The 26,054-nt window shown below is 41.9% G+C and overlaps 1 protein-coding gene across 2 annotated transcripts in view; it reads left to right on the top strand.

Moving 5' to 3' along the window:
• Nucleotides 1-26,054, top strand: part of PTPRB (protein tyrosine phosphatase receptor type B) — a 134,673-nt gene that overhangs the window by 61,378 nt on the left and 47,241 nt on the right. For both annotated transcript variants that reach the window (XM_044280441.1, XM_044280442.1), the window contains 9 exons: nt 11,454-11,732; nt 13,349-13,606; nt 13,865-14,128; nt 15,255-15,521; nt 16,228-16,488; nt 21,918-22,184; nt 24,457-24,720; nt 25,242-25,505; nt 25,584-25,847. In XM_044280441.1, the coding sequence (XP_044136376.1) occupies nt 11,454-11,732; nt 13,349-13,606; nt 13,865-14,128; nt 15,255-15,521; nt 16,228-16,488; nt 21,918-22,184; nt 24,457-24,720; nt 25,242-25,505; nt 25,584-25,847 (2,388 nt within the window). The remainder of the gene's footprint in view (nt 1-11,453; nt 11,733-13,348; nt 13,607-13,864; nt 14,129-15,254; nt 15,522-16,227; nt 16,489-21,917; nt 22,185-24,456; nt 24,721-25,241; nt 25,506-25,583; nt 25,848-26,054) is intronic.

The raw sequence follows: 26,054 nt of genomic DNA on the forward strand, positions 1-26,054 counted from the left end.
CATTTTAGGGGGGAAATGTGTGCCCAACTACAGTCAGGCAATCAGAAAAACTCCTTGGATCAACAAATGACTCCCTGGATCAACAGATATGTTACATTATCTATCACAGTTGATATGAATGTGTCTGCCAGTAGATGAGACATTGTTCTATATCTGTTATACATTCTAGTAATAGACAAAGAGGCCAACAGTTTTATGCAGTATTTACTATGACTATATTATATATTTGTCTAAGGAAGGACATCATAAAATCAGTGTTTAACTCAATGAACTGAAAATAAGAAAAAGCTTTATGCAGAAATCTTGAAGGTGGACACATTACAATCTCATGTCTCATGAATGCAACCCAGCTTGTGTAAGCTATCCACCTGCGATTGATGCATTTGGTCACATTTAAGAAATAAGATTGAAAGGAATGATAATGATATGAATAGGGTTACAGTTTAACCTGTATCATTATTTAGGTACCCAATATTAACAGAGCTCTTATAGAAAGGCACTCAAAAAGCTGCTATTAAGTTTCTTTAGTTGTGTTCTTCTCATAGAAACTTGGTTGTTCATAATAAGTAATTGGACAATTTTGCCATTTTAAGAAAAGGAAGTATTTTAGTTGTCCAATGTAAAGAAAAGTAGATGTACCATTAGAATTAAATCAGCAGATCGAAAAAACAATGGGTTAATCAGTATTCCAACTTTAATGGTTAACTTAGGAAGAAAGCCTACTAGCTATGAAAGTAGAATGGCATGATATGACTCATTTGGCAGTATTGCAGTTTATTTATCACACTACGCATGAAATAAATATTCTGCAAATAATTAAAAATGATGGCATTTTTAAACATGTTCGAAATTTATTTTAGCACATAAATCAAATATAGGTAGTCACAGTACTGTTACACGTGTAAGCAGACTATTCCACTTTCTTTGCCCCTGAATCTGTCTGATATACACATGGCTAGACGTAATATATGCCTGAATGTAAAAGAAAAAACATAAATATACCACCATTTTTATGGCATGACGATAAAGACAGCCTATGGCTACATGGATCCAATGAAAGCCATAGACTATTTGGTATCGGGACCATGATAAAGAAATACCTGTGAAGCTCCCATATTGGCCCAGGTTGTTTTCTTTACAAGGATGTCATCATGTATTATAAGGCTACTCAATCATATCTGGATATATTGGAGCAGTAAATGTGGCTATAAAGTTGCCATCAAGTGACTAATAATTTGCTTTAGTTATTCTTAACTTAGGTCTGATTTTACAGGGTTGATGTGCTACTGTAAATGAATCAGGGGATGTGAGTCACTCTTTCTGCCCAGAGGTGGTGACCAGGATGCTCTGCAGGCTGTCATCTATGCTCAGATGTTTAGAAGTTGTCTGGGACAAGTCTCTAGTGCCTTTGGAATGAGTCTATTGCAGAGTATTTCTTTGTGAAAGTTGCCCCTTTGTGCATATAAGGAATGCTTGCCATTAGAAAAGTCTTCCAAATGTGTATTGGCTGAATGTTTTTGACATCAGGGAAGTTTAGTTTAGATTTTCAATGGTGTTCTATACCAATGCAGGATGTAACAATAAGCATTACATTTTGAAGCCAGAAGGGAATGCCAGGTATCTTTAAAACTTCATGGCCACTCTTGTATAAGATAGGATCCATTACAGTGTAAAATATTAAACTAAACTTAATGCCAATCTCCATTGGCGGCTGTGCTTGGTATTGCACTAAGCCCTATTCTCTTCTATGTGGCTGAGCTGCACCTAGGCCATTAACAGATGTAAAGTGGTAGGACTATGTTCTCATCAGGGGCATTTATGTCCCTTTTGATGCAACCCATTATCTTATTGGCCTTGGCAGCAGCTGCCTGAAACTTGTTTCTGCAGCTTAGTTTGCTGTCCACTAAAATTCCTTAGTCCTTTTCCATGTCAGTGTTACCCAGTGTTTTACCATTTAGCATGTACTGGTGACTTGTATTATTCCCTCCAATGTGCATAACCTTACATTTGTCAGTGTTAAACCTCATCTGCCACTTCTCTGCCCAAGCCTCCAGTCTATCCAGATCCCTCCGTAGCAGTATACTGTCCTCTTTACACAGGTTAGTGTCATCTACAAAAGTTAATATTTTACTGTGCACCCCCTCTACAAGATAAATAATAAATATAGGGCCCAATACTGACCCCTGTGGTACCCCACTAGTAACGGTGACCCAATCTGAGTATGCACTGTTAATACAGTTACTGTCACTAAGCTAGTCACCTACATACATGTATTTTCCTCCAGTCCAAGCATTTTCATTTTATATACTAACCTTTTATGTGGCACAGTATCAAATGCTTTGGAGTAGTCAAGATATATGACATCCATTGAATCACTGCATTGACTGCAGTCTAGAACTTACCTCCTCATAGAAAATGATTAGATAGGTTTGACAGAACCGATCCCTCATGATGCCATGCTGATATGGCGTTATACGCTTATGTTCATTGAGATATTTCTGTATAGCTTCTCTTGAAAAACCTTCAGTTTACCAATAAAATATGTTAGACGTAACGGCTTATAATTTCCAGGCTCAGGTTCTTACCCCTTTCTAAATATTGGCACCACATTTGCTAAGTGCCAATCCTGTGGAAAACTCACTATCATTATAGAGTCCATAAATAATACATACGTTGATTTATCTACACTGCTACACTTCTTCGTGGGTCAGACAGGCTACATTTAATGGGTAGTTTACTTTGACACTCTGCATTTCATTTTTGTGTTGCATTTTTCTCAGTGAATAGAGTGGAGAAAAACAATATTTAATAAATTTGCTTTCTCTGTCGCCTCTACAACTCCTCCCTTATCACTCTTAAATAAGATTTTGTGCATAGAGCTGAGGACATGGGTTGCTAGATGGCCGCTAGCACATCCGCAATACCCAGTCCCCATAGCTCTGTGTGCTTTTATTATGTAAAAAAAACTGGGGACTGGGTATTGCGGATGTGCTAGCGGCCATCTAGCAACCCATGTCCTCAGCTCTATACACAAAATCCCGGTGACAGGTTCCCTTTAAGCACTTGTGTTTTGCCTCTGTACTGCGCCCGCTTACCCTATCAACCAGAGCAAAACCCCACAATTGGTGGAGGATGCGGTCAAGAGCAGTGAGGCTGGCGTGAACGCCGATATTTTTGGTTTCTGCATTTTTCAGGCATGGTTGTATGTCATACATTAAACCAGCTGTATTACAACCAGTGCCTCACAACAAAATGGAGGCTGTTGTGAAGGCCCTGATGGAGGCTAATCTGCAGCAGCGAGAGACAAACCTGCAGCAACGTGAGGCTAATAAGCAGCAGCAGGAGACTAACCAGCTGCTGCTACAACACGTGATGGCTTTGCAGACAGCAGGAGCAACCCTGAGCGTCCACAATTCCTAAGAAGAACCCCGCAGACGACATCGAAACCTACCTGGCGATGTATGAGGGAGTAGCCATCAGGGAAAATCTACCACATGACCAGTGGGCTGAGGTCGTCGCTCCATTCCTGGCATCCGATTCCCAGCGGGTGTATTTCGACTTGCCAGACGATCAAGCGGCCAACTACCAAAAAGGACCCATTAGCTACAGCCTGATGTGGCTACAGGCTGATGAGTCCCACAGCTAGGCTGTATAGACTAATGGCTGATATGTTCTGGAGGGCTCTGTCACCCCCTCTCCAGCACTGGATCGGCCAGGTGTCTCCTGGCAACGCCCTAGAAATGGTGGACCTGGTGGAGCGCTCCGAGGCTACTAAGATTGTTACAGGGGGTTCTTTTGGGAGGAGGGCAGTCAAATCCCCGTAAATCTCCATCTCAGAACCGGCGACTTGTACCAACCCACCCGGGGTGTACCCTCTACAGACCTGGCTCCAATAGTTTGCTGGCTGTGTTGGGAGCCTGGCCATGTAAGAGCTGACTGTCCCCATCAAGTAGAACCCATGGATACTAACTATGGCTACCGTCAGTTGCTATATGCCAGGAAGCTGTGTGCAGAAGGTACCGCAAAAACTCTAAACCACCTGTGCCAGGTGGAGGTAGGAGACACTCCAGTGGAGGCTGGTGTCCCTAGTAAGGGCTCCCCTGGTACGGTCAGCGGATTATACTAGCCGGAAAGTCGGGGTGATGTGCATCCATGGAGACTTAAAAGACTATCCCATCGCCCTGGTGTCTCTAACCACAGGGGCTGGCAATGGACTCACTACGAACTTTACACTACAAACTTATAATAGGGAGAGACTTCCCAGGCTTCCTGGTTCTGTGGACTGCTATGAGTGTGACTGATACCCATAAGGCAGCAGTAACCCTAGTGGCGGGCTCAGGGGGGAGACCAGAATCCTAGGAACCTGAGACCAAAGGGCCAGCGGTAGGGGTGACTGCCACTTCAGTGGAAGAGGGGGAGACAACCCCGTTAAGTGTGATGGTGAGAGACATGGAGGACTTGCCGCCTGGTCCTGAATTGGCAGACCTCAATGTCTCCGGGGATAATTTTGGTACCGCCCAACATCTAGACCCACCCCTATCCTGTGCCTGGAAAAATGTGTTAATAGTAGATGGTAACACAACGATGAACCACAACAACCTGGGGCAGAGTCAGTGTTTCCCTGTTTTGTGGTTCATCACGATATGTTGTATCGGATAAACCAACTACGGGGTGAGCCTATTGAACAGTTGTTGGTCCCCAAGGCTTATCGCAAGCGTGTGTTAGATCTAGCCCACCAACTGGGGCTGCAAAAAACTCAGGATCGTATTCTACAGCAGTTTTACTGGCCCAGCATATTCAAAGAAGTGGAAGAGTTTTGTAAGTCTTGCCTGACCTGCCAGATAACTAGCCCCCAGCCACATTTCTGTAGTCCCCTAGTATCTCTCCTGGATTTCGAAGTACCATTTGGCCGAATAGCTATGGACCTCATAGGCCTAGTACCAAAGTCCACCAGAGGGCATCAACACATCTTAGTCATTCTAGACTACGCCACTGTGACATACCTTGGCCAAACTCATAGCTAGGGAGTTAATGGAGATGTTTTCCCGAGTAGGACTACCTAAAGAGGTTCTGACCGACCAAAGGATGCCTTTTATGTCCAAGGTGATGAGGGAACTCTGTAAAACAACTACGGATGTCCGTTTACCATCCATAAACAGACGGTCTGGTAGAAAGGTTTAACCAAACATTAAAAAATATGTTGAAAAAGGTTGTGTCTAAAAATGGGAAGGACTGGGACCTCCTTCTGCCCTATCTCATGTTCGCAGTGCAAGAGGTACCCCAGGCCTCTACTGGGTTCTTGCTCTTTGAACTGCTATATGGCAGACATCCTCTCAGTCTCTTGGACGTGGCCAAGGAGGTGTGGGAACAACAACCCATTCTACATAAAAGTGTCATTGAGTAGTTACCCAGATGCAAGATCGGATAGAGACAGTGTTGCCTCTTGTTAGGGAGCATATAGAGGCAGCTCAGCAAGCCCAGAGTCGGGTCTAAAATCGGCACGCTCGGGTCCAGGTCTTTAACCCGGGTCGATCAGGTTATGGTTCTGGTGCCGACCATGAACAGTAAGTTCCTAGCTAGGTGGCAGGGGCCCTACGAGGTACTCGAGAAAATTGGAGATGTAAACTTCAAGGTACACCAGCCAGGGTGACAAAAGCCGGAGCAGGTTTACCATGTGAATTTACTCAAACCGTGGAAAGATAGGGAAACCTGTACAGAAGAGAGCCTGTGGCCTGGTTGTCTAGGAGAAGAGATACCGGCCCCTCTGTCTGCTAACCACAAAAAATTGTGCTATAGGGTTAGAAGAGACTAAGTACCTGGGGTATGTCATTGGGAGCAGAGTCATCAAACCCCAAGTGAACAAAATAGAGGCGATACGGAATTGGCCCCGACCTGTCACCACTAGGCAAATAAAGTCATTCCTGGGAATGGTGGGCTATTACATGAGGTTTGTTCCCCATTTTGCTACTCTAGCCGCGCCCCTGACAGGGCTCTTGAAGGGACAAAAACCAATGATGGTTACCTGGGATAATCGGGCAGAAGAGGCTTTTGCCGCTTTAAAGTCGGCCCTGTGTGGGTCACCGGTTTTGGTGACGCCCGACTTCAAGAGGGAGTTTGTGGTTCAAACGGATGCCTCCGAAGTAGGTCTCGGTGCTGTACTGTCTCAGGAAGTCAACGGGGATGAGCATCCCGTTGTCTTTCTAAGCCGCACGCTCACCCCAGCCGAAACCAGGTACAGTATAGTGGAGAGATAGTGCCTGGTTATCAAGTGGGCACTCAAGTCTCTCCCCTCTCAAGTGGATGAACCAGGCCAAAGACACCAAATGGATTTTGTCTCTGCAGAACTTTAAGTTCTCGGTAGAACACAGAGCAAGCTGGATGCAGGGAAATGCGGATGCCCTGTCCCGGGTGCATTGTCTGGCATGTGTCCACCCCCTCAGGGTTGAACAAAGGGGGGGGGATATGTGACACAGTGAGGGGTTGTGTTGGCAAGGAAAGCATTTTCCTCCCAGCATGTGCAGCTGGGCTGGTTTCTAGCCAGGTGAGGTCAAATACCGGACCGGAGTTTACGTGCCAGTCCGGGTTTTTGGCAGCACCTGGCTGTCCTTAAATAGGCTGATATGTCTCTCTTTTTGGGATCTGAGGCTTTGTGCCGTGCTGGAGGGCTGAGAGCTGCATGCTGGGGAAACAGGCCCCCCAAAGTCTGTTGTGGACTACTGGAGGAAGAACTGCCAGCAAGATTACTTGTGTTATATGAACTTTCAATTGTGTGTTAATTAACACCAAGACTGCAAAGTTACGTGCTGTTTTGTGCAATTGCCTCAAGTGTGAATAAACACTGACGTGTACTGCGCCCGCTTACCCTACCTACCAGAGCGAAACCCCACTATATATGTATATATATATATATATATATATACACACTTATCTAAAGAATTATTAGAAACACCATACTAATACGGTGTTGGACCCCCTTTTGCCTTCAGAACTGCCTTAATTCTACGTGGCATTGATTCAACAAGGTGCTGATAGCATTCTTTAGAAATGTTGGCCCATATTGATAGGATAGCATCTTGCAGTTGATGGAGATTTGAGGGATGCACTTCCAGGGCACCAAGCTCCCGTTCCACCACATCCCAAAGATGCTCTATTGGGTTGAGATCTGGTGACTGTGGGGGCCATTTTAGTACAATGAACTCATTGTCATGTTCAAGAAACCAATTTGAAATGATTCGAGCTTTGTGACATGGTGCATTATCCTGCTGGAAGTAGCCATCAGAGGATGGGTACATGGTGGTCATGAAGGGATGGACATGGTCAGAATCAATGCTCAGGTAGCCCGTGGCATTTAAACGATGGCCAATTGGCACTAAGGGGCCTAAAGTGTGCCCAGAAAACATCCCCCACACCATTACACCACCACCACCACCAGCCTGCACAGTGGTAACAAGGCATGATGGATACATGTTCTCATTCTGTTTACGCCAAATTCGGACTCTACCATTTGAATGTCTCAACAGAAATCGAGACTCATCAGACCAGGCAACATTTTTCCAGTCTTCAACAGTCCAATTTTGGTGAGCTTGTGCAAATTGTAGTCTCTTTTTCCTATTTGTAGTGGAGATGAGTGGTACCCGGTGGGGTCTTCTGCTGTTGTAGCCCACCTTTCTTTCCCATTCTGACATTCAGTTTGGAGTTCAGGAGATTGTCTTGACCAGGACCACAACCCTACATGCATTGAAGAAACTGCCATGTGATTGGTTGACTAGATAATCGCATTAATGAGAAATAGAACTGGTGTTCCTAATAATTCTTTAGGTGAGTGTATATATATATATATATATATATTTTGTTATTTATTGCTCCTTTACATATCTATTTGTCCACAGTGGGTTTTTTTTTCATGTTCCTGACCCTTTTTCCCCGTTAGGTACAGTATGTACCTCTCACAGTTAAAATGTACGATGCTTTCCTAAGGCATTTTTTTGTGCCTCCCTGACAAAATATCCAATTGAATGTCAAATGGAAGTTTATAAAACTATGGTCACTATTTCCCAGGTGCCCCCCAACCTCCACTAATGTTGTCATGTCAGATCTATTGGTTAATAGTCCTGGCTGTCCCTCTAGTTGGATCCTGTACCAGAAAGGTAATTGTGTTTAGTTATTTATGAGAACCTGTTTCCTTTATGAGATCTACAGGTTTCAGTTTTCCAGTCTATATCCTAAAGTTCCCCATAATAACTATAACATAACTTGTCTATTTCCCATAGTAGTAGACTCTGTAATATTGGGTGGCTTATAACAAACCTCTATCTGTATTTTATTATTAAGTTTTACCACTATGTTTTTTTACCCAATGATTGGCTTCATGCGTAATGTGCTGTTTGAGGACACATTACCACTGAAGCCAGTTATTAGCTGCAGAGGGGCATGTAATCTTGCCCATGCAGTGCCGGATGTAAATACTCCGGGAAATAAAACATGGACACAGCATGGACAACATGAAGGCCTAGAGAGGTGGCGAACAGGTAAGTATGAAATTATTACTGAAAAACCCGGTTAAAATGATATATAAAAACTAAACCAGCAGAAAAAATTAGACCTAGGAACAAAATGAAAAAAAGTTCAGTTGAAAATAAATTTTATTGATATGAATGTGTTATGAATTTGTTGTGAATGTCTTGATGGTCATTTTTCAACCGTATTAACTATGTAACTATATAAGGCTACTTTCACATTAGCGTTCGGGGGTCCGCTTGTAAGTTCTGTTTGAAGGCTCTCACAAGCGGCCCCGAACGGATCCGTCCAGACCTAATGCATTCTGAGTGGATGCGGATCCGCTCAGAATGCATCAGTCTGGCACCGTCTGTCCTCCGCTCCGCTCTTGCAGCGTTCGGGTGTCCGCCTGGCCGTGCAGAGGCAAACGGATCCGTCCAGAGTTACAATGGAAGTCAATGGGGGCGGATCTGTTCGAAGGTGATACAATATGGTGCATTTTTAAAAAGGATCCGTCCCCCTATGACTTTCAATGTAAAGTCTGGACGGATCCGTCTGAATACAATTTGTACTTAGACTTTTTTAGTCAAATATAATGCAGACGATTCCATCTGAACGGATAACATCGTTTGCATTATAGGAGCGGATCCGTCTGTACAAATACCAGACGGATCCGCTACGAACGCAAGTGTGAAAGTAGCCTAACTATGTGTAGTATGTAGGACATGGTTTAATAATATGTTATACATCTCAAAATGACTTTATAAATAATAATAGTATTACAAAAGCATAAATAAATTAGGGAGCACAGAATTTTGGGCATATTTTAGATTCAAACAAACAAAATGGTGTTGAAAAGTGGACATCCATTGCAGAGAGGAAACCATTATCTGTGTGATACTCTTGCTCTTGACCTCTGTGTTCCCACAAGTGAACTCAGAGCAGTAGACTTGGTCCTAGTGAGATAGGGTGAGCACTTCTGAGGACTGATGTGTGATTACAATAAGTAGTAAAAGGTGTAATGTAAATACATATGGAGATAAATGTGATAAAATATATCATACAAAAGATGGTAGGGAGTAAAAGCATAATACAACTAAAAAAAAATTAGATGTAGGATTTCACCTGATATAAGGGCAGGTTTATATGTAGACGTAGGTTGGTAACAGATATAGTGCTTCTATAAGATTTCTATGTATGATTTGCATAATATTGCCTTGATGGCGGGTTGCCAACAAAGAATTCTTGTAACAATGTAAATGGTTTAAGTGTTTGTTTCCAGACAGGACTCTCTCAGCCCAGGCACTTCCCAACCTCATTGTTCCTTTGTTCTAACGGATGTTAAAGGGACTAAGTGTTTTGTTTTCTGGGCTAGATAGATTAGATAAAGTCTGAATTTTTAAACTTCACCTTCTAGGCACGCAAACCATGTTCAACTCATGGTGAGGTTCAATTCCAGAGACATAATGTTCAAAGTATCAGAACTTGAAATTTCTGTTTTTGGAAGCAGAACATTTCTCTGGTTGCATGTTGTTCAGAAGAGAGTACTTTTTCAGAAATTGGTTCAAATAAGGGATCTTGAAGGAGTCATGACTTCAAAAGTTAATACAGCAGTTCCTTTTTAGGTGCACATGTCAACTAAACAAATAAAGGAGTTGAACAGGGATTAGGAAAATGTATCTACCATTCTTATGGTGTAACATTTTTAGAAAAGTTTAATCATTGAAGGATATGCATACAGAGGGCAACCATTCTATTGATATAACACAAAAAGCTGCAGATATGGAACATGAATCCATGAATACAAGCAACACGTATGTGGAACTGTAAACGAGAGGATAATTTATATTATGCTAAATATTCTCACCCTCCACAGATTATGTCAGGGGCGCATATGCACCTTCTGAGTAAAATAATATTTTTTAATGGCCATCATTAGTATAGTACTACCTATGTACAGTGACCAGTGGTGCACCACCAATGAGGCCAGGTGAAGCGATCGCCTCAGCCAGCACCAGGAAGGGACAAGTGGGGGGCATCATAAGGGCCATGGACAATGAGCACTTCCCTTTTGGCAAAGTGGTTAGGTTAGGAAATTGGCATGGGGGGGGGGCGCCGTTTCAGTTTACGCCTCAGGCAGCAGAAAATCTATGTGCACCCCTGACAGTGACTAATGCTTCTAGAATTTATCAGAAAGGTTGCCGCACTTCTTACCTTTTTGTAGAACACAACCAGGTTATTCGCTTTTAGAAAGCTGGTCAATAGATATGACCAAGAATGAGGAAATCTTGTTTCTGGTCCTTAATCACTTGCCGTTAAATAGTGTTTTTATAACCGGGAATGTTAAACTATGTTCACTTTCATCTAAGAAGTTTTATTTTCTATGACTTTGCTGTGAATGATCTCCATTACTTTCTTTCTAAAACTTGTGTATTAGTTCTTACTAGCCAATCACTGGAGGTATAGACAATGATCCTGTAAAGAACATGTTTTGGTTGGTTTTTCATTGTACCTTTGTTTATAATCGTGAACTGTAGATATTTGGAGTTGGTAAAGGGGTTATCCTGGAAAACATAATGATGACTTATTCTCAGGATAGGTGATCATTATCACATTAGCACATTTCCAAGGACAGCACCGTACATTATATAGTGGCAGTGCTTGGTATTGCAGCTCAGCCCCACTGATAACCCTTTAATCCAAAAAAAGTCCCCACTAATGTAGCATGCACTAAGCATGCACATTACTAGTATGATAAATCCACTTTCAACAAATCGTTGCAGATCCCATTGATTTACAAATTATGCTGTTATGGAACCAATACAGAAATAAAAAAATAAAAAACAAACACCAATGTGCCTAAAAAGTAAAGTGAAAGAATCTGGACTGCTGCCACACGCAAACACTACATGAGCATATTAAAGACTTATGTTCTACATCTTGGTTATTTCTTCCAGACCCTCTACCACCTTCTCAGTTTGAAGTGAAAAGAAATACAGTGACATCAACAAGTTTGCAAGCTTCCTGGACCTCATCTCCTGGATGGGTAGACCATTATAAACTGCAGTTACTTAATAAGAAAGGGGAAAGTATACAAAAAGTTAACATCCATGGAAATAATCCCAAAATGGAAGCTGTGTTTACTGCCCTAAATCCAGGCACACAATATGACATCACCATAGCAGCTCTTTCTGGTAACAAGAGCAGCTCTACAATCTCCATCAATGGCTCCACAGGTAAAATAAATTCTATTTCATTGCGTAGCACACCATGTGATCGTATGGTCCTATTCACGTGTATGTGTTCATCTAAAACAATAGTCATCTAGCATATCAATGTGTGTCCATACTTTATGGGAGAAGTTTATATCAATGTCTATCTAACTTCCACATAATTCTCTATTCATCATTTATTTTCATTGATATTATTATTTTTGCTCAGCTATCATTTCTTGAGAATTATACATTTACTAAACTTCTCACATCATGAGATCAAATTCTCAACAAGTGTGGGCAGTTAACAGAACAGGCCATCAGGACCCTCTCTGCAGATATGGTCCTGTACAGTGGCGTACTGCCAATATAGGCAGACCACGCCATTGCTATGGAGCCCGCAGCACATGGGGGCTTGGAGCGCATGGAAGGCCCCGCCCCCTATGTCTACTCTGCACAACAGTTTTTATTCATAGTTAATTGAGGCGTTCAGGTGGCCCGACCACTTGTGTTATTCCCTGCCCCCCCCCCCCCCTTTGTTCACTCGCCCACTCCCTATCTGACCTGGCTACAGGCTCAAGCTTTTTTTTGTGGTGGGGGGGGACTGTAGGCTCATAGAGGACTGAGGAGGACAGTGTGGTTTGCTCCTAATCCTCCCCCTTCCCCCGGTGGGAGCACACTGTCCTCCTGAGTCCTCTATGAGCCTACAGGGCCCCCCTCCCCAGCACATCAGTCACCTTGCAGGGGGGGAGGGGGAGCGGTGTATGAGAGTTAATAAAAAAATAAATAAAAAAGATTTATCCCTAACGGTTTCAATAGGTCATGTATACATTTCTTTATTGGCAAATGGGGGTGTGGCAAGGGAGGAGCCAGGACAGGAGGTGGGATGGGCCAGGGGTGGGTAGTGGGAAGGGTTAAGGGGCCAAATTCAGATTCGTGCTATGGGGCCCAGTGATTTCTATGTACGCACTTGGTCCTGTATATAGTCTGTATACAGTAGGAGTTTTGTGGTGACTAGTGACATAACGCAAGGGGGACACATCACTGCTGTGGCCAGCCATTGGCTACAGAAGCCATGTAGCCCATGGTAAATGTGAATATTAACAGCAGGGACCAGAGTACAGCAGCTGCAGGGGGAACAAAGGAGTCGGAACCCAGTGGCGGAGAGCAGGTAAGTATACTTTGTTCAGAAGGTCTAGCAAAATGGTGGGGATCTTGAACCTATGTTGACCACTCCTTTTCCACTTACAATTGACGGACTTGAATTACACAGCTCCAGTCCATTGTGCAGTGGATGAAGTGCTGCTCCAACTATCTCCATCTACCACATAGTGAACAGATCTGTGCAAAACAGGTTTGGGGTGTCGGACTCCTGGTGATGAATTAGTGGTGGCCTATCCTGAAGATAAAGCAGTGGTAAACCCCTAGTAGCAGGATATACACTCTTGTTGACCAAGGTAATGTTGGCTAAATGCAGCCCTCTACATACAACAGCTACAAGCTCCTACAGCAGTCCCTATAGCCACAGTCAGACTGCAGCAAGATGCTCTGTTACTGAACATTTCTATAGTACTGTGTAACGCAGTCTATAATATGTACTGCATGTATTTTATAACATGTATTTTCTGTTTCACTTATAGTTCCAATGTCTGTGAAGAGCATTGATGTTCATAGTAAATCAGACAGTATTCATGTATCATGGATGCCTGGTTCTGGCAATATAGAATATTACAAGGTTTTCTTATTACATCAGCAAAAGATAATTAGTGAAGTTAATATTGACAAACAAATAACTACACACACTTTCAATGGACTCCTACCCGGCTACATCTATAATATCACAGTGATCACTAATGCTGCAGGCTTGCAAAACTGGAACTCAAACCTAGCAAGAACAGGTAAGGACTGAGAAGTGGCCACCTATCATGGCCTTATTACAACCTTATTAATGTATTTAAGTAACCGGAGAAGTGTGTATCCTGGCATTTTCAGTATCATCATCTGCTCTTCAGACTGCGGTCAAAGAAAAAACGATAAAAAATGCAATGAAGTCATTATATTTGTCTAATCTCTCATCCTTCCATGGACTGATGGGTCCATATATTCTTCATTCATTCAAGTCCTCGGTCTAACCCACGCTGTTCTTCATCTGCTAGCTCCTGCCGAGGTGTCTGATTTATTTGTGCTGAATGAAGGAAGTTCTACAAAATTAAAGGTTCGCTGGAAAATGCCTCGAGGCAAGCTGGATTTCTACAATATTACCTTATCTGAGAAAGGATCTATCAAATACAGCAGAACTGTGAACTCAGCCGCCACAGAAGTCACCTTTAATGATCTAACACCAGGGCGCCTGTATCAGATTAATGTCACTTGTATTGCCGGGGACTTAAGTGCTGACAAAATGGCAACTGGCAGGACTAGTAAGTATTTATCAGCTGTGTTGTCATTTTTGTGCGATATGTGACAGAATAGCAGAAGTTATCAACTTTACTGACTTATACATCTCATTATGTTGCACTTAATTTGAAGATTATTAAGAAGAAGCGGAGGTGTACCATTAAGTGCCCTATCTAAAATATGTGACGTCTCATCTTTTGTTGTTTGCTGCAACAGGATTCTGAAAGCATTCGTCTGAATTTGAGAGTAGGGACTGGCCAGATGTAGAAGACTCAGAAGTACAACTGCTCAAAGAGAACCTGCCAGCATGATCAACCCCATAATGATTAAAATACCTGTCTTGTAAAAATTGTTTTTGTGGTTTCTAAGAAAAAAATACTTTAATAATTTATGCATATGAGGGCTTCACTGCAGAAAGGAGCGGAGCCAGCACTGGAAAGCTGAGGTGCTGAGGTGCACCCTGGGGCTAGGCCTTGGCCCTCGGTGCACTGAGGCCCTTGTTTGCATAAAGAATGAAAGTCTGCAGCTGTTTTTCACCAAGACAGGTATCATTTTGATCAGCAGATCAACCGTATCGAACAATGTTCCTGGTTTAATATGGTTGATCCTGCTGCTCTTTAATGCATTACCATGTAATACACTGAAATAAAATAGCTAAGAAGAGAAAATGAAAATGTACCAGGAAAGTTTGTTAATATTCCTGACTACACTTTACAGACTAGATCAGGACCTTACCAGTTTCTACCAAATAATCCCTAAAAACCTCCTTGTGAAGTCCTTGTAGACTATGATATGGATAGATTCTTCACTTATTCTTGACCGACAACTCTTGGCTTCGGCTTAAGGGAAGAGTGTGATTTTTGTACATGGTGAATATGCCCCAAAAGTGGAAAATTAGGAAAGAATTGTTCCATTATGGATGTTGCAACTACGTAACCTTTTATGGTCAGGGTCAAAAACTATATAGTGATTGTAAATTTGCTAATGTGTTTTGCGTTTGTTGAGGGATATTATTGTGTATGGTGGTGTAATTAGATTTTGGATGAAGACTGATGACAACCTGTGTATAGTGCCACAGAATATGTTACCACTTTAGAAGCAACAGGAATGAAGAAAGATTAAAGAACATGTTATATTTTTAATTTCCAGTTCCAGAAAGAGTTACAGACCTGAAAGCCACTAGCAATGGAGTCAAATCTCTCAGAGTAAGCTGGTTGCCACCTCCTGGTGACTGGGATAAATATAATCTTGTTCTCTACAACCAGTCAACTGTTTTGCGGAATACTACTATGGAGGCGCACTACAGAGAGTTCATCATTGAAGATACGGGACTTATACCTGGAAGACAGTATGATGTTGCCGTGGTCGTGGAGAGTGGCGGTTTGAGAAATGCTGCTTACTGCAAAGGCAGAACAGGTCAGCCCTTACATGTTGTCACTAATACTTGATGCTGTTATTCTTAAAGGGGTTGTGCAATCTCCCCATTTGGCCGGATGAGTAAAGAGAATCTTACTTACCTGGCTGGCTCCCTGCTCCTTCTGCTCCACAGGCTCCCTCACTGTAAACATCCGGTTTGACATGTCTGCAGTCAATCACTGGCCGAGGCGGTGACCGGATCCTTTTGCGTCAATGTGACCATTTGTCATGATGTAAGGAGATGTCAAACCGGATGTTTACATTGTGGGAGTCCAGCAGAGCAGAAGGAGAAGGAATGGGGAGCCAGCCAGGTAATTCAAATTCCCTTTACAGGTCCTACCAAGTGGGGGAACAACCTCCACATTCTTGCACAACCCTTTTAAGGTACAGACACATGACCAGATTTCCTGATGCAGTTTTGGAAGCCAAAACCAGGAGTGAATTAAAGAGGAGATGTTGTATCTGTCCTTAATATTTTCTCTCCTTTTTGATCCACTCCAAAGCAATCCATAGCAATATGGTTGCTTGAAAATGTTTGAGGTCAATGGCGTAAATAGAAATATGAATGCACATCATGGGCAATTGTAAATTGTAAAATCCGCAGCATTTCGCTAACTTACCTTAACATAAAAACAACAGATAAAATGAGTTTGACTTACATGTGTTTGTATCTGCTAATAATGAATCCTTTTGTCTTGTGATGCAGCTCCACAAGCCGTCCAGCAGCTCCGGATTAAACATACCAATGAATCTTCATTCAGCATCACATGGGTGACTCCTTTCGCAGAATGGGACAGTTATGTGGTTTCACTTGCAGACAGGGATCTTATACTCATAAACAAAGTTCTTGCTAAAGAAGCCAAAGAGTTTACTTTTACTGACCTGGTACCTGGAAGAAAATATACAGCCAAAGTTACAAGTATCAGTGGCGATCTTAACACCTGGTCTTCTGTAGAAGGAAGAACAGGTAAGACCAGTATCTCTATAAAACATAGGATGTCATTGTTCGGAAATGCATTCAACTTTGTGATTATGTCTAGTAATTGATAAATGATTTCTATTGTTCAAACAGATTCATACCACAACTAGTTTTCCTGTAGGGATGCAAAACTTCTTGGTACTACTGCCTTAGCAGTCAATGAAAAAACCATGGTCCTCCTCCTTGCTCTATATTCATAAAATATATTTATGGAAATACATACATGTGTGATAAAAACACATTTCAGTATTGTGCGACACAGTGAGTGGAATGGTCTGGGAAAACATGTACTTTCCTCCCAGCGTGTGCTGCTGGGCTGATTTGCAGCCAGGTGTGGTCAAATACCGGACTGGATTTTAATTGCTGGTGTCTATAACCACGGTAGCCGACAGGTGGACCCACGAGGTGGCAGTCGCCACAAATCTACACTACAAACTCTTAATAGGGAGAGACTTCACAGGCTTCCTGGCCCTATGGCCGGTTGTGAGGTACCCGAGGCTCGTCGACAAGCCATTCTTGGAGGAAGTGCAGCTAATGCTGCAACTAGACGTTAATGAGTCTAAAAGTGAGTGGGCCAGTCCTATAGTTTTAATACCCAAACCGGACGGGACGTTACTGCTCTGTAACGATTTTCGTAAACTAAACTAAATGAGATTTTCAAATTCGATGCGCATCCCATGCCTCGGGTGGATGAGCTTATCGAGAGGATGGGACAAGCCCGGTATTTTTCTGTTTTGGACCTCACCAAAGGGTACTGGCAGGTACCCTTGATGGAGGCTGCCAAAGAGAAAACTGCCTTTATCACATCAGAGGGGCTATACCAATACAAAGTGTCACCCTTTGGTCTGCATGGGGCCCCAGCCACTTTTCAACGACTTATGGGCATTGAACTTCGTCCACATCGTCGGTACGCTTCAGCTTACCTGGACGATATTGTCATCCACAGTACCAACTGGGAAAGTCACCTACCCAAAGTGCAGGCCATAGTGGACTCCCTTCGGAAGGCTGGACTAACTGCTAACGCTGTTAGAGAAGACTAAATACCTTGGGTATGTCATTGGGCGCGGAGTCATCAAACCCCAAGTGAACAAAATAGAGTCAATACGGAATTGGTCCCGACCTGTCACTACTAGGAAACTAAAGTCGTTCTTGGGAATGGTGGGCTATTATATGAGGTTTGTCCCCCACTTTGCTATGGTGGCTGCGCCATTGACAGGGATCTTGAAGGGACGCAGGTCGGTGATAGTTTGCTGGGATAATAAGGCGGAAGGGGCTTTTTCCACTTTGAAGTCAGCCATGTGCGGGTCCCCAGTTTAGGTGACGCCCGACTTCAAAAAGGAATTTATAGTACAGACAGATGCCTCCGAAGTAGGCCTCGGTGCTGTACTGTCTCAGGAAATCAACAGGGAGAAGCATCCCATTGTCTTCCTCAGCCGTAAGCTCACCCTAGCCGAGACCAGGTACAGTATAGTGGAGAGAGAGTGCCTGGCTATCAAGTGGGCACTCAAGTCTCTCCGTTATTATTTGTTGGGGAGAAAGTTCCGCCTGGCAACCGACCACTCCCCTCTCAAGTGGATGAGCCAGACCAAACACAGGAATGCCCGGGTCACCAGATGGTTCCTTTACCTACAGAACTTTAAATTTGCAGTGGAACACAGGGCAGGCCTGATGCCCGGTCCCAAGTACATTGTCTGGCGAGTGTTCACCCCCTCAGGGTTGAACAAAGGAGTGGGGTATGTGACACAATGAGGGGAATGGTCTGGGAAAACAGGTACTTTCCTCCAAGCATGTGCTGCTGGGCTAATTTGCAGCCAGGTGGGGTCAAATACCGGACTGGATTTTAATTGCCGCTCTGGGTTTTTGGCAGCACCTGGCTGTCCTTAAATAGGCAGCTGGTCTCAGCAGCAGGATCTCTGTGTTAGGATCTGAGGCTTGGTGCCAGGTTGGAGGGCTGAGACCCATTTGCCGAGGAAACAGGCCCCCTAAAGCCTGTCGGGGAGTGCTGGAGGCAGAACTGACATCAAGTTGACCTATATGAACTTTTCAATTTGTGTTAATTAACACCAAGATGTTATTTCCATTGTGTGTGAAGTAAACACCAAGACTGCAAAGTAACGCATTGTTTTGTGCATTTGCCTCAAGTGTGAATAAACACTGAAGTTTTGCGTTAAGAACTTGTCTTTTGCCTCTGTACTGCGTCCGCTTACCCTATCTACCAGAGCGAAACCCCACAATTGTTATATCCCTAGTAATACTGAGCTACCTCTACTGGAAATATTTGTTCTGGGTTACACAGAGAATTATATTTGCATATCTGATTGATCTTTAAGGGTGGATTCAGACAACCGTAGTTCTTGGTCCGGCATCCGTTCTTTAATTTTGCAGAACGGGCCCGGACACATTAGTTTCAATGGGGCTGAAAAAAGTGCGTATAGCACACCGTGTGCTGTCCGCATCCGTAGTTTCGTTCCATGGCCCCCGCAAAAATATAGAGCATGTCCTATTCTTTATCCGCAATCGTGGACAAGAATAGGCAGTTCTATATAGGGCTGGCCCTGTGTGTTCTGCAAAATGCAGCCTTAGGTTACATTCAGATGACCGTAAGTGTTTTGCGGTCCTCAAATTGCGGATCCGCAAAACACGGATACCGACTAAATGCACCCTAAAGGCGTTATCCCGCAAAAAAGCATTTATCACCTATCCACAGGATAGGTGATAAATATTAGTTTGTGAGTTTGAATGCTGGGAAATCCACGATCCTGAGAATAAGGGGTCCCTAAGTCCCATCTCTGAATGGAGCTGTAGTGCACACGTTGGTCCACAATCCTGCATAAGTGAATGGAGCAGCGGACCCTCAAGCTCACTGCCATTGCATTTAGACCAGGGAATCAGAGAACCCTTGTTTTACAGATCTCTGGGGGTCCCAGTGGTCAGACCCCCTCCACAAACCAATCTCAGGTTCAATATTATATGTAGATACTAATAATAACAAGAGAGGAGAGATTGGTAACATAAAGCTTTATGGTACTGTGTGAGATGTAAAAATGTAAGTTAATCATTACTATACAAACTGACCGGTACAAATCTGTAGGGTACTCCCATCTTAAATATTTATGGAATATCCACAGAATATTTATGGAATATTTATGGAATATCCACATATCTAATATGTTAATGGCAGATCCCGGCCCCAGGACCCTCATTGATTGGAAAAACAAGGGGTCCCATGACACCCATTTGCAAACTCACAGTGGCTGATTTTCCCATTTAAGTCTATTACGGGTGTGGGAAGAGCTGAGCTATGTTTACCTGGCTTTTCTGTAACTCCTGCATACTTTGATGGAGAGGGCTATGCTCCTCTTTAATTTCAATATGTTATCTACCTAATAATCCTATTAGAAAGATAACATATAGAAATGTGGTTAACCTACTAGTGGGACACACTGTTTAAATCATGACTGACACAAGTGATGAATGGATTATGTCCACATCTCGACATATCTCCACTAGCAAGTTTCAACACATCTACGTAAAATTATCAAAAAAAGAAAAAAAAGGAAGGGTGGGAAGGAAAACTCTGGGGACTTGGCTCAAGAGTAGCAGGAAGGAAAAGGCTGATAACATTAATTCGTCCTTCTACACTCCCTCATTATTGTAAGACCAAATAGGACGCTGGGTAATCCTGTGCATAGTAGGTTGTAAAGTCATGTACTCTGCTCCAAACACAGAAATGGAGCAAACTAGTGAGCTGTGTTTTACAGACCTCCTAAAGACAGGTTTAAGGAGAACCAAGACAGAACAGTGCTCCTCAATCTAAACAAAGTCAGCATTTGTAAAAGTCGTTGGTGGTCTATTGTTTCAAGGGCAGCAGAAAGGTCAAGGATGGTGAGAAGTGGGCAGTCATTTGTGAGAGCAGTGAATGCAGTGAGCGGATACAAGGCTGAGTGATTTCAAGTACAGAGATAGTAGGTTCTAGGTTACAGGCTGACATTCATAGTAGCTTAGAGAAAATAAGGGCCTGGAAATTTGGTTACCAGTTTAATGATTCTTGGTAAAGATGTTAGGTAAGTTTAGGTGGGACAAGTAATGGACAATGGCAGAAATTAGTTGCAAGGGACAGGGTGAAAGCTGTCACGCAAGAACATTGTCAACTGGAAGGGACAAGGCAATTAAAAAAATGTTATTCTGTCAAAAACAGAAAGGAATGAATTGGGATGTATTAAGAATTGTGAAGGAATAAGTGGTGGAAACATTTAATTAAACCTATGAAAATGTGTGGCCATCTTAAACCATGGGATTAATTCATGTTCGCAAGGTGCTACAAAGTTAAATGTTCATTTTGAAGTTTGAGAAATTAGCAGATGAGTTGGATTACAGCATTCTGCATTATAAAAGGTGTATGGCAGACATACAGTATGTAAATCCTGGTCGAGGGAAGTTTCTGTGGATGCTGTAGTGTTTTGTTGACATAGATGGTAAGGTGTTTGTGAGTTGAATCAGATCTATAGACCTTAAAAGGGTATTCCAGTTGTTTCACGTTATCCTCTATCCACAGGATAGGGGATAACTATTAGATCGGTGGGGGTCCTACTGCTGGGACCCCCACCGATCGGGAGACTGAAGGACCCCCGTACCCCCTGCAGCCCCCCCGAAATGAACAAAGTGGCCAGTCACACATGCATGCAGCCGCTCCATTAATTTCTACGGGGAATTCTGGAGATAGCCGAGCGTTCTATTTGTCTATCTGCGCATCCAGCCGCTTCTGTGGATAGGGAATAATTTGTAACAACCGAAATATCCCTTTAAATCTCTAGTAACAATGGTGGTTTTCCTGAAAGAGAAAGGAGAAAAAGATGAAATATTAAGATCAGAAATGGTGGTCAAACAGTGATGTTTTCTATAAAGGACTTTTAGATGAATATGAGATCAATAGTGTGACCCTTTTTGTGAGCGGGAATCAGACCACTCAAAGAGAACAAAGAAAGAGGATAAGGATGTAAGATTAGAGGAAAAAAGAGACCATTAATAGATGTTAAAATCACAGGCTAATAGAGGGCATATCAAAAGCTAAAATGTATTAAAGCCTAGCAGGAAAATGTTCCAGGATTTGATGTGTTGGACTAGGGAGTCTAATAGAAAAGTGTAATGCACTGGGGCCAGATAAGCTCCATTTTCAGTAGACATGGACTATTTCACATTACAGTATTTTAATCGATGTATAAGGATATAACTGTATAAGAAATGTTGAAGATGCATAGTGACTGGAAATGTAGTATGTATTTTGTGTATGTAATAATGTATTATACTGAAATGGAGAATTCCCTGCAACAAAAAACAATTACAACTTTTTTTTCATTTTCTACTATATATCTTATATATTGTGATCTTATATTAATCTTATCTTGTCTCCATCAAAGTTCCTTTCCAGGTCACTAATTTAAATTTAGCCAATCAAGAAAAAACAACCAGTCTATATGCAGAGTGGACAAGAGGTCGGGGAGACGTGGACTCCTTCCAAGTTCTCCTAATACATGAAAATATTGTCATAAAGAATGAGAGTGTGTCTAGTGACACCAATAAATATCAGTTCCACTCTTTAAAGCCTGGAGGACTCTACTCAGTGGTGGTGACAACTCTCAGTGGAGGCATTGCATCTAGACAATCTCTGGCTGAAGGCAGGACAGGTAGGATGAAACCCCCTGTACATACTAGATATACAGTACAATATTTGTCTCATCAGTTTTTGGCTGTTTTCACGACCCTTTGGCAGAATACAGACTGCTATATAAAGAACCTTTTAACTTGATATTTTCTGACTTTTTAAAGGAGGAAATTTCCCTCCTTTTAAAAGGACCTGCCGAAGCCCATGGTCCCCATTTGTAATAATGTCCCCCATAGCGTCCCCTGCAGTAATAATGTCTACCATAGTGGACCCTAGCATTAGAGTGCAGGTCCTTCGGCAAGTCCTTTTTAATCAAGAGAGGAGTGAGTGCCGCTGCGCGTGCAAGTGGATGATTTTTTTTTTCTGCTAAAGCAAAACATCAACTTTGGGCCACTTTGAGGGACATTACTAATTCTTATGGCCACTATAGGAGACATTATAACTGTTGTAGGCCACTATGGGAGACATTAATAATGCTGTGGGCCACTATGGGAGACATTATTACTGCGGGGGCCACTATGGAGGATATTATTACAAATGGGGGACACTATGAGGAACATTAATAATGCTGGGGGCCATTATGGGGGACATTATGTGTATTGAGGGCACTGCTGGGGTTGGGATCTTTATTAAAAAAAGCCAATGAAATTCATCAGTTTTAATTTAAAAAAATGATGCAAAACAACCATTCAAAACAGACAGGCGGACAGGAAATGGATGCACAAATGTTTAAAAAATGGCCATGAAAAACGGAGTGTGTCCGTTTTTAATGGACGTTTTGTCATGTGCATGTAGCCTTAGGTAGAAAAAATAAAGGGGAGGTAGCCCTGTGCATGTGCACAGCTCTTTCCATTGGCTTTTATGGGACTCATGGAATCAGCTTAACCCATGGGATGGAATCAAAGAACACTGCAGATTGGAGAGGATCCTACAGGTAGAACCTGTGGTCAATAAATGTCTAAGAAGTTGATACAATAATTGTATTTCTATGTAAGCAATCCTTTAATAAGTTATACCGAATACCTCCAGTCTACAAGTTTAGGACATTACAGTGTGGCAAGATGCTAGATCATAAGGAAATTACATGAAACTGCAAATACCAATTAAGGAGAACGGATAGATTAAGAAAACATACCCAAGAAAAATGACAAATTGTACTGAAGATCTTTGGGGAGGAGAGAGGATACAGATTAACTGAAAAGGCTATGTACAGGAAATTAGAGTCAAGACAAGAACGAATGTTTAATTACACAAGATCAGCAAATTTGTAAGGTTCATACTCATGTGAACTTAATCAAGCAGCTTCCTTCCTTAAGTGATTATGTCCTGTACTTACAGAATATAAGCTAAATACTTTTGAACAATGGCCTGTACATCAGAATGCATCATACGCAGACGAGAAGTGATAACAGGCAGTCCTACCCATAAGCATTGTTATATAATGTTCCACATATTGCCAGCAGAGGGCACAAAAGTTTTGCTTTTCATCATTATTTGAACTGTAACTACTCTATAGGGGGCTTTATTAAATGTCTCTACATTAACATATGTAATATAGTCTTAGCAATCCCTGATATTTACCTTCAGCCCAGTGATATATATGGTTGACAACTCAAGAAACTCTTGAAATATTTAAGCTAAGACATCCTTTACCACGATGAGCAAATAGGATAAGAAAATACAGTCAATGGAGCAAAACTGTAAACAAAATGTGCTCCCTATGCAAGGTCACATAACAATGAACATAAAGCTTTTACATATGGTGGCAAATTAAAGTGTAACTGCCATTATATTTTTATGTTTGTAATGTGTAGGGGCAGTGATACTGACCATTTTTGTAATATACTTTAATTACTGATATTGTACATTTCTATTAGAAAAATAGCTCTAAAGTGTCCCATTTTGAGCCTTAGAAATGCTCCTCTGTCTTCTGTTTACATAACTGTGAAGACTTGCTAACACTGACTGTCATGTAAACAGAAGACAGAGGAGCGTTGCTAAGGCTCAAAATGGGACACTTTAGAGCTATTTTTCTAATAGAAATGTACAATATCAGTAATTAAAGTATATTACAAAAATGGTCAGTATCACTGCCCCTATAGATTACAAAAATAAAAATAGAATGGCAGTTACACTTTAAGTCATTGTTTTAAAAAATGATAGGCGTATTCTGTGTACGGATTTATGGAAGTACCGTCATGATCAATAAACTCACATTACACTTTCTAGCATCACTGTTATTTATTATTGCTAGCCAAAGTAATAAATGTGTGTTTTGTCAATTTATATTACAGTGCCAGCCAGTGTAAGTGGAATTACAGTCAGTAACAATGGTCAGAGTGACTACCTGCGCATATCTTGGCTACAGGCCACTGGAGATGTGGATACATATGTAGTAACCTTATCCCATAATAGTAATATCCTTCCACCACTCACCCTCTCCAAATCCATCCATGAATGTTCCTTCAGTGGTTTAACACCTGGAAGACTATATAATGTAACCGTAACAACACGGAGTGGAAAATTCGAGAACTATTCCTCCAGCCAAGAGTGGACAGGTACAATACAATCTATCTATCTACTATCTATTATATACAGTATTATGTATCATCTATCAGTTGTCTAATATCTATCTATCTACTATCTATTATATATTGTTTTTCTATCATCTTTCTATTATATATTATCTATAATATCTAACTACTATCTATCTATCTAATATCTACTGCCTATCATCTATTATATATTTTCTATCTATCTATCTATCGATCTCATATCTATAGATCTATCTATCTAATATCTACCTAGCTATCGATCTATCTGGAATACAGTATATAAATGTCAGGACTTCTGCAATACTTTCATATAGATAAAACATATTAAACAACTATCAAAGACGTTTCTCTTTTTTTCAGGACAGTGCTCATTATAGAAATATATCTACTCCCTACAAATCTAGAGCTATCTATAGATAAACCCAAAGTTACAAATACATGTTAGGCCTATGAAATCAATCACTGTTCATTTAGCATTATTGATATTTTGTGAACATGTTAACCATTAGCCTTTTATTTTCCAGTTCCCTCTGCCGTTCAGGGGCTAACAGTGAGCAATGCTGGAAGAAGTGACTATCTCAAGGTGTCCTGGCTTCATGCTGTTGGAGACTTTGACAAATATAAAGTGACCATTAAAAATAACAATAACTTCATTAACACTACAGCAGTTAACAAGTCTCAGAATGAATGTGTATTCGCCAACCTAGTGCCAGGACGACTGTACAGTATAACTGTAAGCACTGAAAGTGGAAAATATGAGACCAGTGCCATGACCAGTGGAAGAACCTGTAAGTATCATAAGGATTTTGTTATATTCTCCTTCCATATAAACATTCCATGGCTTATGTGTGTCCATCTTTTATTAGTCCCAGAGGCTGTAAAGCAGCTAACACTTGCAAGAAGAGGCAGTGAGGAGCTCCAGGTTATATGGTCAAGAGCTGATGGAGATGTGGATCGCTATGAGATTCAACTTCTATACAATGACATGAGTGTTCTCCCACTGATTACATTGAGTAACACGGCTTCTGAATACCACTTCACCTCTCTCACTCCTGGTCGCCTATACAAGATAGTTGTTCTGACATTTAGCGGTGATGCACAGAGAGCAACCTTTGTAGAGGGGTTAACAGGTAAGAAACTAGTAAGACTTATGACATAGTGCCAGTTATATGTAGTGAATCAAATATGGGACCATAAGTTGAAGGAGATATCCCATACGAAAGCTTTCCACTAATCAGTCAACTTTGTAACAAAGAGCTGCACCGCATTGACATAATGGTTGGCTGTCATCATGTAATCCAGTCACCCATTGAAATGAAGGGTGACCATGGAATGTA

Source organism: Bufo gargarizans, chromosome 2 (genome assembly GCF_014858855.1).
Source record: "Bufo gargarizans isolate SCDJY-AF-19 chromosome 2, ASM1485885v1, whole genome shotgun sequence".
Lineage (NCBI taxonomy): Eukaryota > Metazoa > Chordata > Amphibia > Anura > Bufonidae > Bufo > Bufo gargarizans.